This window comes from Mytilus galloprovincialis, chromosome 1, assembly GCF_965363235.1.
Source record: "Mytilus galloprovincialis chromosome 1, xbMytGall1.hap1.1, whole genome shotgun sequence".
Classification (NCBI taxonomy): Eukaryota; Metazoa; Mollusca; class Bivalvia; order Mytilida; family Mytilidae; genus Mytilus; species Mytilus galloprovincialis.
The window spans coordinates 68,737,824-68,751,511 of NC_134838.1; the positions used below are offsets into that span (position 1 = coordinate 68,737,824).

Here is a 13,688-nt window from a genome sequence, read left to right on the forward strand (position 1 = left end):
TTGACCCCAACTTTAGCCTGGTAAACGTGTTGTCTCCTTGTGAAATATAAAACATATTAAAAATGACTTTCTGCTAAAGTCTTTTATTTATATAAAGTTAAAACCTTCTTACTTTTAACTAGACAACACTCATGTCAGGTTTAATTCTTGTATATATGTGGATGAAAAATAAAAGTCCCCAAACATTAACATGGCAGCAATTGCTTTTACAGCCTTTAAGGCTTTGATTAGTTTTAGTTCTTTTGGGGCAGATCTTGATTTTTAAACGATAGGGGAAGACATTTCTGAAAATTGAATTGGTACTGAGATTTTTTGGACAAGGATGTGATAAAAATAATTCTGAAAATTGGTTAAAAACAATTTAATTCACTTTCAAACTGTATGACCAAACAAAAAAGTATGTGTGTTTACTGTTACATGCATATATGCTGAAAAATAGGGTACTTGTTCATGTTGGTAGGAGTGGAATTATAATTATTTTTATAGACAAAAATTACATGCATTGAGTCTAGCTATGAAAGCAACATTTTAACTTGATCAGTGCTTTATTAAAAATTAAAAAAAAAAAACTTTAGGGGTGCAGTACACGTTCAGACTGTTTTGTTAGGCCTAATGCTACGTTTGATATGAATATTTTTTAATGATACAATTTACATGTATACAGCTAACAAAGTCTTGTCTAAACAGGTTTTAATATCAATTTAAACAACTTGATACATTTTCTAAAGAGCTTAAAGGTTAAAATAGAAGCAAAGTTCTAAACTATTAGAATCAAAGGAATCTTGAGCACATCTGCTTGAAACAGATGATTTTCATTATGAAACAGAACCGTATTACTGAGTATAAATGATCACAATTAAACTTAAGCTGATATATCTGATGGATGTTTTAGTAAAGGATTTATTATTTCAATTAGTTTTCAAGGCTTTAAGAAAATTATTTATTGACAAAAATAAGGTCTGTTTGACATTGATCTTCTGATTCTCATGAATGTTTTGGCTCTTATTATACAGTGAGTTTACTGATTGCATAACATAGTTCTAAAGATTCTATAATATAGCTGAATAATGATTGCATTATTTTAAACAGTAGCTTTGACTAATCAAAATATTTTACATCTGTCATATCTGTGACTGACTAATATATCCCAATGTCTCCTTTGCTAAACAAAACAGTTGCAATTGGCTTAAGTAGTCTTTGAACAAACCTTTCTCCATTTTTCTGTCTATAAATTTATAAGTGATAAAGAAACTAAAGCAAAGTTGACAGTGGATAATACAATTTTGCTATTATTTTAATGTCCATTTTGGTTATATAGTTCTTCAACTGTTTAATTTCTTCAACAGCCGTGCTTTAAAATATTTGTATTGGTGGCTCCTGATAAATCTAGGAAAGTGCTTGGACGCAAGTAGTTTTTTTAAAGAGTTATTTTCATTTTTTGACTGCCTCTTGGAAAGATAAAAAACTATTCTTTAGCCTCCCAGGCCCAGGACAAAACTGATTCCATTCAGGTATAGAATATTTCCCTTTTGTTGAAAAAATACCTACAAATACTTGTATGTGTGTCTCTAACTTGTTTTTCAATTTGATAGACATATATGTTGTGAACTACTCATCCTATAATAACACACTTCCATTGAGATCTATCCATGCACCATACACAATTATGAAATCCTGTAGATCCAAGGTAGTTGAAATTGAATGAAAAAAAAAATTTTTGGTGGGAATTATAAGGATAAAACCCTTTTGTTTTAAGGATGATTGATGTGTAAATTGGGCAACTTTCTAACACACTTAACTTCAAAGACTTTAGTACACACCCTATTTGACTCACAAACTTTTCACATTGTCTTAAGTGACACCTTATTGATTCACAAACTTTTCATGAAAGTCCTAAGTACACCTTATTTGACTCTCAAACTTTACATGGAAGTTTTGAGTCAACCCTATTGATTCACAAACTTTACATAAAAGTCTATTCTGTTAGACTCATAAACTTTACTCAAAAGTCCCAAGTACACCCTATTGGACACAAACTTTACACAAAAGTCTTAAGTACGCCCCATTTGACACAAACTATACCAGAAAGTCGTAAGTACATCCTATCTGACTGATCTAGACTCACCTTGGTAATAAAAGGAAATCTATGTCCTGTAGAAACAAATCTTTGTAACTGGTCTGAATAATGTCTACATCTGTTTACAGTTTAAAGTTTCTTGGACTGATCATTTAAGTCTGATTCTCTCTTTTTCTTTGGAGTGGAAAAGCCTCTGTAAAAAAGTGTTATGGTTTTGTAGAAAACAAACACAGTACAATGAAAAGCTGTTCTTATAATTCAAGATCTTGACATTTCTATTATGTAATCTGTAAATCTTAAATATGATATTGTTCAAAACTGGTTGGAGATCTGAATGCAATGCCAGCATTCTGTCTAAAATTGCAGACAGCTAGCTGCCTTGTATTGCTACACAGTGCCATTAAGTCTAGTGTATATATTGTGACTGTTCTCTTGTCAGTTCTTTGCAGGAACCTATTGTTGACAAATTGAATGTTAATTGGTATTTCATAGCTTTATATCCTGTAGTCATCAGTGAATATTGATTCCTTTTTATTAGTAAATTGTGTTCTATTAATGTCATATCATGTTATTCAGTTTATTCACTAGTGGTATCAAAAGATAATTGTGTTAGGTTTTGTCAGTTATGTTTGTGGTATAGACAGTGTTTCTATATAGAGTTGTAAACACTTTGTTTTGTATATAAAGATGAATACACTTTGTTTTATATATAAAGATGAATACCCTTTGTTACATAGTAGAGAAAGTTTGACTAGTACTGAATAAAATGCATTTAATCATATATAATTGTATGTATAGATCATCATCATGAAAAGGTAACTAAATGGCAAAATTTATGAATTTGACTAAAAATTTTCTGGTTTTCTTCATTTAGTTGATGAATTAGGAAATTATTATACCCCATGCAACGAAGTTGCGGAGGGTATAATGTTTTTGACCCGTCCGTCCGTCCGTCCGTCAGTCCATCAGTCCTATTTCTTGTCATCGCAACTCCTCTCAAACCACACAACAGAATTTCACGAAACCTTTTCAGATAATAAGGACATACTATGTAGTTGTGCATATCGACGGGAAATTGCGATTCAATTTTTTTTCTAGGAGTTACGCCCCTTTGAACTTATTTACTTTAATGTACTACTGCAACAGTTTGTCATCGCAACTCCTCTCAAACCACACAACAGAATTTCACGAAACCTTTTCAGATAATAAGGACATACTATGTAGTTGTGCATATCGACGGGAAATTGCGATTCAATTTTTTTTCTAGGAGTTACGCCCCTTTGAACTTATTTACTTTAATGTACTACTGCAACAGTTTGTCATCGCAACTCCTCTCAAACCACACAACAGAATTTCACGAAACCTTTTCAGATAATAAGGACATACTATGTAGTTGTGCATATCGACGGGAAATTGGGATTCAATTTTTTTTCTAGGAGTTACGCCCCTTTGAACTTATTTACTTTAATGTACTACTGCAACAGTTTGTCATCGCAACTCCTCTCAAACCACACAACAGAATTTCACGAAACCTTTTCAGATAATAAGGACATACTATGTAGTTGTGCATATCGACGGGAAATTGGGATTCAATTTTTTTTCTAGGAGTTACGCCCCTTTGAACTTATTTACTTTAATGTACTACTGCAACAGTTTGTCATCGCAACTCCTCTCAAACCACACAACAGAATTTTACGAAACCTTTTCAGATAATAAGGACATACTATGTAGATGTGCATATCGACAGGAAATTAAGGTTCAATTTTTTTTCTAGGAGTTACGCCCCTTTGAACTTATTTGCTTCAATGTACTTCTGCAACAGTTTGTCATCTCAACTCCTCTGAAAACACTCAACAGAATTTCATGAAATTTTGTAGATAATAAGGACATACTATGTATATTGACAGGAAATTATTATTCAATATTTTTTCTTATACAATTTTTTTTCTTATACTTATTTAATTTCTCCAATGACAATGTGGGGACATGGGGTATGTGAACGTGCTCACTAAGGTTCTTTAATTAAGAAACTGTAAGGTTCCAAATCCCCCTAGTAAACTTAGCTTGACTTATGGTGACCTCTATCTAAGTTGTTAATTTCTGTGTCATTTGGTCTCTTGTGTAGAGTAGTCTCATTGGCAATCACATCATTTTTTGTTGAGCCTGTGACTTTTGTTGCAGAAAGCTTGACATAGGGATAGTGATCCGGCCGCCGCCCGCTGACTTCTTAAAAGCTATTTTAGAAGGTGGAAGACCTGGATGCTCCATACTTTGTATATGGATGCCTCATGATGCGAAGTTTCCGTCAGTCACATGTCAAATGTCCTTGACCTCATTTTCATGGTTCAGTGATAACTTGAATGTTTGTAAGGTTAAAATCTCTCTTATTATAAGTAATAGGATAACTATATTTGGTATGTGCATAACTTGCAAGGTCCTCATGCCCTTCAGATAGTTTTCACTTGACCTTGACCTCATTTCATGGATCAGTGAACAAGGTTAAGTTTTGGTGGTCAAGTCCATATTTCAGATTCTATAAGCAATAGGTCTATATAAAAAAGAAGATGTATTTGGTGTATGGAATGATTGTAAGGTGTACACGTCTACACGTCTAGCTGGCAGGTGTCATCTGACCATGACCTCATTTTCATGGTTCTCTGGTCAAAGTTAAGTTTTTGAGTTTTGGTCATTTTTTCTTAAACTATAAGCAATAGGTCAACTATATCAGTTGTATGAAAGAATTGTTAGCTGTACATGCCTGCCTGGCATGGCTCATCTGACCTTGACCTCATTTTCATGGTTCATTGGTCAATGTTTAGTTTTCATGGTTAATGTGAAGTTTGTGTGACAGTTGTACAGTACAAAGCTTTATATTTAGGACTATCAACATAATATCAATGATAAGTAAAGAAGGCGAGACATTTCAGCGTGTGCACTTTTGTTTTTATATTTTAGTCCTGTAGTTTTCAAGGCATCATTGGGCCTTAACAGCATCTCATGTTTTCTCTGGATACATTTTTCGTCAAGTGATAGAAAACATAATTTTTGTAAATAATTTAATTTCCTGGTAATTTTTTTAAAAGTTTGCATATATGCCAATACACTTTTTTTTTTACATTTAAGGACAAGTTACATTAAGGCCTGTTTTTGGCCCCTCTATTTTCTCATTTTTCAAGTTCTGTTTTTGAAAACTAGTTTTTGTGTTAAATTATTCCCCTAGGTTTGAAGTCTGTTTGGATGAACTTAAAAGCCATTAAAAATTAGCAACTGGGTGAGGTAAGGGGGGGTAAATGTTCTGTTATTATTCAATTATTGTAATGATTATCCACTTTGCATGTGTTTCATACAAAGAATTTTTAGTTTTGAAGTGCCTGCGCCAATGTTACCCAGAATTTTTTTATTCCAATGTCATGAGAACTGCTTTTGCTGTCTAAATTGTCATAATTTTCTCCGGGTCATGTAGGCGCACGCAATTAAATTTTTAGAAACAGTGGCCAAAAATCGTAATTTTGCCTTATTTTGCATTTTTGATGCCCTTTAACATCCTCACCTCACCCATTTTCTGAAATTAATGGTTTTGAAGTTCATCTAAACAAACTTCAAACCTATGGGAATATTTTAATGTGATAGGTAGCTTTACAAAACAAAATGAGAAAATTGGGGGACCTGGAAAACGGGCCTTATCTTACCTTGTCCTTTATGGTACAGCTGTCCTATGAAATCCACAAAAGTAATTACAAAATTGTATCCCAACATAAATAATAAATTGACAGTAGTGCAATCCAAAGCCATTTCCATTTATCATGTATTATTAAAACATGGCATAAATGAATTTTGTATTTATCAAGACTAGAATAGTTATGTAATGAGTAGATGATTATGTAAAAGAATCATAGAACAGCTGGCTTTTAATGTTCTCTTCATAAATGTTGATATTCCTATTGTGTCAACACCCTTTATATTTTTCTCTGTTTCAAGTGTTTATGGTCTAAATTGTTTTCAAAAGCATGTTATGCAGACAATCATTTTTGGGTTAAATGATGAAAATTATTACACAGACAAAAAATTACTATTCTAACAGTAGATTTTTGCTAGATATCTTCACCACATGGAAACAAATTCTGTCACCCTAAGCACTAGTCTTGCTTAAAAGATAAATATTTATCTGGGAATATTTCATTATTTAATTTGAAAATCAATTACCACAAAAAGTTGATGAAATTTGATTTGGTTATTTTTCATTTTAAAAACTTTCTTTTATTAACAAACCTGCTTAAATTGGAAATGTTAGTGCATTAACTTAAATATTTATTTGTGATTTGTAGAAGACATTTGTCTGGGACATTATTGAAATGTTCAGCCTGAATCAATAAAGATGGTAGTGTTAGTAATAACAAAAGTTCAATTATATAATTGCATTGTAATTATTTTATTAGTATTCAGCACTGATATAGTATTAAGATATTGAAAATGCTATTACTGATACCAATGAATATGTGAATACATTTGATATTTAAATGTGTTCCAAGTCCATAAAATTAGTCTTTATTCATGGTGTAATGTATAACAAATTTAATTTTGAAAAGATTATTTTGAAATTAGGATCAATAAATATGTGGAAAACATGAATAAAATATTCAACTTACGTAATATGGCTAAAGAAAAAGGATTTTCTTTCATGTTCATTTAATGTCCAGAACATTAGCGGTAAATCAAAAGCACAGATAAAAGAAGTGAGAAAGATTTACTGCAAGGTGTGCATGAAATTTGATTTTGAAGTATTGTGCCTGTTCAAATAGTTTTAAAATGCTTTGAAAATATTTTTCAGCCTGAACATGAAGAAATTATGCAGTCAAGCACTTTGCAATATTTGATCTCAGTATAAATAGTTTTGATTTGCTATAAAATGTATCTTTGAAAATCTTCTATTAAAGAAGAAATGTTGATTTTTTTCTGCATATTTGAATTTTTCTTGTGATACATTGTGGGATAAATCTGTCAGATTGCGATCATTAGATCTAGTTTCATTTTTCTCTAAACAATTGTAAGACATTTTACTTGCATGTTATTCTGCAGTTTCAAAAACATAAAAAAAAATGTGCTTAATTTTCTGAAACAAGGCTAATTAGGATTTTCTTTGAATGGTTGACAGAACTTTCAAACAGAGAATAGTTACAGAAAAAAATAATTTTGTTACTTTGTTTTTGCAGATGCAAAAATATTCAGTTATCTACTAGAATTCCTGAAAATGTTCAAGAGAACTTTTCTTAAAAATTATGTTTCAAAACATTTAAATAAGTTCTTGTTTAACCTTGAAATGAAATTTGAAATCAGCGTTTTTTAAAGTCTTAATTGAAAATAAAGATCCATATTTTCCCATTGAATTCTATATCAGGGCGCAATTTTACAACAACAAATACAGCTTTTTTCAGACTATTCTTGTGGGAAGAGTTGTTAATTTACCATCCTTTATAACAAAATTTCAACACTTGATGAAATACCTGTTTTCTTTGATCTTTTGCATTGATTGGAAATCTTTGAAATTTACAAGTATTATGAAAGTGGCCTTACCTTGTTTGAAAAATGAAATTGATCTCTTTCTTGATGTATATTTCTTTCCGTCAATCACACAGTAATTAATTCATTTCATCATTGGAGCTTTTATCACAGCATTAGATGTATGTACAGATTTCTGTCACCGTTGGACTATATCAATAGCGGATACATCCTCACAAACGTTCAACTTTTTTTTCCCATTAATTGCACTACTAGTTACAATATTAGGTGGAGAGCTATGCGTATTGGTAATGAATTTCATAGGAAAGATCTCTGTTTTGATATCAAAGTATTCTATTAAGATGTAGTCCTGCCAAGACACAAATGAACAAGACATCAGTGGCTGTAGTGTTGTTGTGATTCTAAAAATAGCATAGGCAAATTTCCAAAAAAGTGAAACCTCTGCTTATTAATATACATAGGAAGTTATCTAAGTAGATTTACACATACTTACATCAATACAAATTGTATACCTTGTTCTATTTTATTGTTTTGGATTTGTGGTATGTGATTTCTTGAATAAGATATATATATATATATATATATCTGTGTCTACTTATAGATATATACATACAGTGGAGTTATTGTACTTTTAAAGAATTAAATTTATTAGGACATTTAAATTAAAAGATTGGGAAGAATGATCTTGTTTACAATGGTGCATTGAACTATAGAAATATAAATGAAAGATATTGCAAAATTATAGTTTGTTTTATGACCTGTCATTTTACATGCTGTGAGATATATGATTGTTTACTTTTGATGGCATTCTACTGATATATTGTGGTACATTTGTTTGGGCATAGTACGAATTACTTGTAATGTAAACATTCTGCAGAACTGATCAAGGAGCTTAAAGTACGGTGGTGCTTTTTTGATAAGGAGTATATATTGTATTTGTGACTATAAGGTATAAAATCATGAAGAAAATAGGAAGGAATCCGACGGATGCAAATATTCAGAATGAATTTGATATGTCGGAAAAAATAAGGAATTTGGAAGGGGACAATGCATACAAGTCTCGAGCTGGCCGTAAAAGACATAGCATACAGTACGACAGACGTTTGTCGCTTCAGCCGATCAGCGATCGTAGATCAAGTAATGCTTCATCTACAGGAGAAAGTGTTGATTCACTGTGTAAGTTGAAGGTGACCCACAGTAACAGTATGTATAGAAAGTTTAAACAATACATTGTTGATTGTAAGGTTTTAAAGGTCACACTTTCTGTAAAGGTCAATTTTTTCAAGGTCACCTTTATGTTACCTACATATATTGTAAATTGATAGATTTTTCTGCATTTTAGGAATTATCAGGGTCCTAAAAATTGGCTGCTGATGATTGCTCAATTATCAAATGCTGCAATCTTCATCAACAGCCATTCAATTACATGAAGCTTAATAGACAATGCAAGAAAAGTTAACCTGAGAATGTCTAAAGCTTGTGCTATACTAATTGAACTTATGCTTGTTTGTTACATTGTGCTTTGATCTGGTGAGAAAATTGGGTCATAATAAAGTCTATATTTAGATAGTTCATATTTTGACTGTATAAGTGAAATTCTTGCAGCCCCTATAAGTTGGTTTTTTTTTGCATATTTTTGTGTGTATTTTTTAAAAGCCTCTGCATCTTGTATGTTGTTAACATTCTTAACTGTGAAAAGTGTAGAAAAGTATAAAAACTTGGCCAAGGATTTAATTTCATATGATATTGAAAGTCAATGTACCAGTATCATAATCGCAGTGTAAAACTTTTACCACCTCCTAAATAGAAAACTTAAGATGGACTAGCCAAACAAAAAAGCAACTATAAACTGACTGTAAATTGGTAGAAATTCAAGGAATATTGGTTTTACTGTATAATGCATATTAGAAAATAAATGAATATTGGGTAACTTTTAAAATATTTAATTACAAATTAATGTAATTTATATTGGCAATATAATGCATTGTCACTAATTGTAAATTTAAACAGCACATGACTTGAATGTATGATTACATTTAAATTGTAATAATTGTATATCATATGATAATCTGGGTGACTGACATAATATAAAGTTCGTTATTACCTTGCTTCATTTGATTGGTTAAAAAGCAGCTAGTTGTATTTAGAAAAATCACTTCCATGTAAAAAAAAGTTATTTAAAATCAATTACAATTAATTTACAGAGAAAATTCCATTCAATTCAACTGTCATTACTGTAGCAGGAAATTGTGTAATCATATGTTTTTGCAATTTTTTTTCACAATTTATAAATCTGTTCTTTACTTAATTTTTCGGTTTATTATATATAATTGCTATGTTCATGATATTCTACCAATTCTGTGTTCCACAAATTATCTCTTGAAGCTGTTTTTCATGAAAATTTCTTCAGTAACAAGTGCCACACAACTGTTACTTGTAAATAAGTGGATCCTGGATCTAATTAGTAAAGAATATCAGCGTCCATTTTCAGATACTGTCCAGCGTTATCATATATATATATATATTCAATGAAAATTAGTATCAATTGAAAAGTTCTACAAAGTACAAAGTTTCTTTATATGCTTGAATGCAGATTTTGGCAAAATCCCCACATAAAACAGTATTTTCCTCAATCCATGAAATTTGGTATCTATGAAGATGAATGAATCCTCAGTATCAGCCCTGTAATTGTTTTGTAGAAACATTGCTTGAAAGATGTTTTTGTCAGCACAACCCATCAATTTATCCATCTATTCAGTTAAGCTAATGCTTTGGTATATATTTAAAGCATGACTCAAATGATTGCTATTTTACCGTAAATTTATAGTTTCAATTGCGTTAATGCTACAATTACAACATTGAGGCATTATGTTTGGACTTTGGAGCGTCATGGATAATCTATCGTAATTGATGATTGTTTTAGTCGAGCCTTTGACTTTTGTCGAAAAAGCGAGACATAGCGATCTTTCTTTCTGTCGTCATCGTCGTTTGCATCCACAAATATTCACTCTGTGGTTAAATTTTTGAAATTTTAAAAACTTTCTTAAACTAACCCGGATTTCTACCAAACTTGGACAGAAGCTTCAACTTCAACTTCACTCACTACAGTTTATGATCATAAGATAGTATCCAGTAGTAGATTTTTAAAAAAAATCTGGGTTTCCCGTATTTTACTTATAAATGGACTTAGTTTTTCTGCTAGGAAACATTACATTCACTCTGTGATTAATTAAATTTTTGAAAAAAAAGTAACTTTCTTGAAAAGTCCTGGATTTCTGCCAAACTTGGACAGCTAGAAGCTTGTTTATGATCATTAGATAGTATCTAGAAGTTAATTTTGTAGAAAAAAAAATCTGGTTTTCTGAATTTTACTTGTAAATGGATTTTCTGCCAGGAAATTATAATAATTACATTCACTCTGTGATTAAAGGTTTTGAAATTTTAATAACTTTCTTAATAAAATTAACGGTACCAATTTTCTTGCACCAGATGCGCATTTCGACAATACATGTCTCTTCAGTGATGCTCGTGGCCAAAATATTTGAAATCCAAAGCTTATATAAAAGATGCTGAGTTGAGAGCTATAATCCAAAAGGTTCAAAAAGTATAGCCAAATCCGTGTTAGACTATCCTGGATTTCTACTAAACTTGTTAATGATCATAAGATTGTTTTGAGAGAAATATTTTTATTATAAATTTTTTCCTCATTTTTGTTGAGCCTGCGATTAACAGCAAAAGTTGGTGAGACACAGGGTTCCGCGGAACCCTTAATTTTTTTTTTAAAGATGTCCAAATTAGTTTTTATAATATATAATATGTTGATGAATTAATTATACAGCAACCCAATTATAAGATATTAATTTAAACTCTTCTAGTAATTATAACCTGAGTATTTAACATGTCATAATAAGATCAGAATAAAACTAAAGCATCATGCATTTGCTTACTATTTATATATAATTCTGAATCAATAAGAATATATAATCTGCTTTGAGTGTACTTAAGAGAAAAATACTCAAATGAACAAATTATAAACATTTTAGCTTTTTATCTATTATCTGCCAATATATTTATTTCATCAGTTATGGTAACTGAGGCTTAACTATCATTCTCCCCTGCTTCATTATATAACATTGGTGATCAGTATGATAAAACAGTCTGGAATTGTTGTGAAAAAAAGAAAATGAGAGATAAGATGAAAGCAGTTAAAATGTTAGGAATGATTGATAAGCCTTCAACAATCAATTCAATCTGAAACAGTTTATAAAAATATTAATAGTTTGTGGTTGTTCCAGCTCATTACAAAAGCAGCAAATGTAGCAATTTCAAATGATTAGTGTGGAATTGTATTGATGATTAAATTTAAATGAAAGCATATGTAAATTGTAAAACAATTTATGGTACAAACACCCATAAACATAAAAATATGTACTTGCTAATCTTTCACTAACTATGTTTTCTTAAAGAATGATCATAACTTTTGTTTGTGTATTTTTGTTGTTAATTTCTGTGATAAATGCAGATCTGATAAGCCAAATAGCATTTGACCATTGATTTTCATTGTTTGTTCAAAAGTGCTGTTTTAATAAATTGCTTTTAGTAAAGGAAGAAAAGTTGGGGGGGGTGGGTGGGGTGGTCATGAGCACTTAACATGTTTCATCCAGCTGCAACATCTTTGATGTGTTTGTTCCTAACAAGGAGCATGTAGTTGAGAGGAGATAAATCCTTGACTTATTATTGATGACAGACGATGGTGAATTTCATGGTAAAAGATGATGTTTGTTTCTTAAGCACAGATCTGGGAGAAAGTAAAATATGTTTAATTAAAGGTCAATCATGTTTCATAACAGAAAATAAAGATCTAATTAAGTTCAGATTCTAGAGTTTATGGCCTGGGCTTCTTCTTATAGTCTAATATTATTGGTCCGTTTATTACCAATTAAGACTTTTATAAGTTGATTTTATTTCTAATTAAGGAAGCTAATTCATACCATCCTGGAGCTTTATTGCTGTTAATTTGATTGATGGTGAGAAAATCTCATTATATAACTTTGATTGACAGTTCTTACAATAAATGATCAAAATATGTGCAATTGTTAATCTTCTATTCATGGAATTGATTAAATTGATTCAGTTTGATTATTATTTGTTTACTGCAAGAAATGTTTACCTGGTATTATGAAAGTGAATGAATATGTTACAAATCAACTTAAGTATCAATTCAAATCTTCAAATGAAAATAATAGGAAACCACTTTACATCTGGTGGCAGTCCTGGGTGTACAAGGAAAAAACTTTACATCTGGTGGCAGTCCTGGGTGTACAAGGATAAACTTTACATCTAGTGACAGCCGTGGGTGTACAAGGAAACCACTTTACATCTGGTGGCAGTCCTGGGTGTACAAGGAAAAAACTTTACATCTGGTTGCAGTCCTGGGTGTACAAGGATAAACTTTACATCTAGTGACAGCCGTGGGTGTACAAGGAAACCACTTTACATCTGGTGGCAGTCCTGGGTGTACAAGGAAAAATTTTACATCTAGTGACAGCCGTGGGTGTACAAGGAAAAAACTTTACATCTGGTGGCAGTCCTGGGTGTACAAGGAAAAAACTTTACATCTGGTGGCAGTCCTGGGTGTACAAGGAAAAATTTTACATCTAGTGACAGCCGTGGGTGTACAAGGAAACCACTTTACATCTGGTGGCAGTCCTGGGTGTACAAGGAAAAATTTTACATCTAGTGACAACCGTGGGTGTACAAGGAAACCACTTTACATCTGGTGGCAGTCCTGGGTGTACAAGGAAAAATTTTACATTTGGTGGCAGTCCTGGGTATAAAAGGAAAAAAAACTTTACATCTGGTGGCAGTCCTTGGTGTACAAGGAAACCACTTTACATCTAGGGGCAGTCCTGGGTGTACAAGGAAAAACTTTACATCTGGTGGCAGTCCTGGGTGTACAAGGAAAAAAACTTTACATCAGGAGGCAGTCCTGGGTGTACAAGGAAAAAACTTTACATGTGGTGGCAGTCCTGGGTGTACAAGGAAAAAACTTTACATCTGGTGGCAGTCCTGGGTGTACAAGGAAAAACTTTAC

General features: G+C 31.6%; 1 protein-coding gene and 1 long non-coding RNA gene across 15 annotated transcripts in view; one reads left to right on the top strand and one right to left on the bottom strand.

Annotated features, from left to right (window-relative positions):
• LOC143082519 (uncharacterized) overlaps window positions 1–8,060 on the bottom strand; it is a 31,652-nt gene extending 23,592 nt beyond the window's left edge. Inside the window, exons 1-2 of one of the 2 annotated variants that reach the window (XR_012980412.1) lie at window positions 7,649–8,060; window positions 2,126–2,270 (exon numbers count right to left, since the gene is read on the bottom strand). This is a non-coding gene — a long non-coding RNA (uncharacterized LOC143082519). The remainder of the gene's footprint in view (window positions 1–2,125; window positions 2,271–7,648) is intronic. The other variant, XR_012980411.1, reaches the window with a different exon arrangement.
• Window positions 1–13,688, top strand: part of LOC143082457 (adenosylhomocysteinase-like 1) — an 82,383-nt gene that overhangs the window by 27,499 nt on the left and 41,196 nt on the right. For 2 of the 13 annotated variants that reach the window (XM_076258158.1, XM_076258164.1), the window contains exon 1: window positions 8,165–8,770. The exons of the other annotated variants lie outside the window; for them this stretch is intronic. In XM_076258158.1, coding sequence (XP_076114273.1) covers window positions 8,554–8,770 — 217 coding nt within the window. In that variant the 5' untranslated portion in view covers window positions 8,165–8,553. Of the gene's footprint in view, window positions 1–8,164; window positions 8,771–13,688 lie in introns of those variants that run through there. 13 annotated transcript variants of the gene reach the window in all.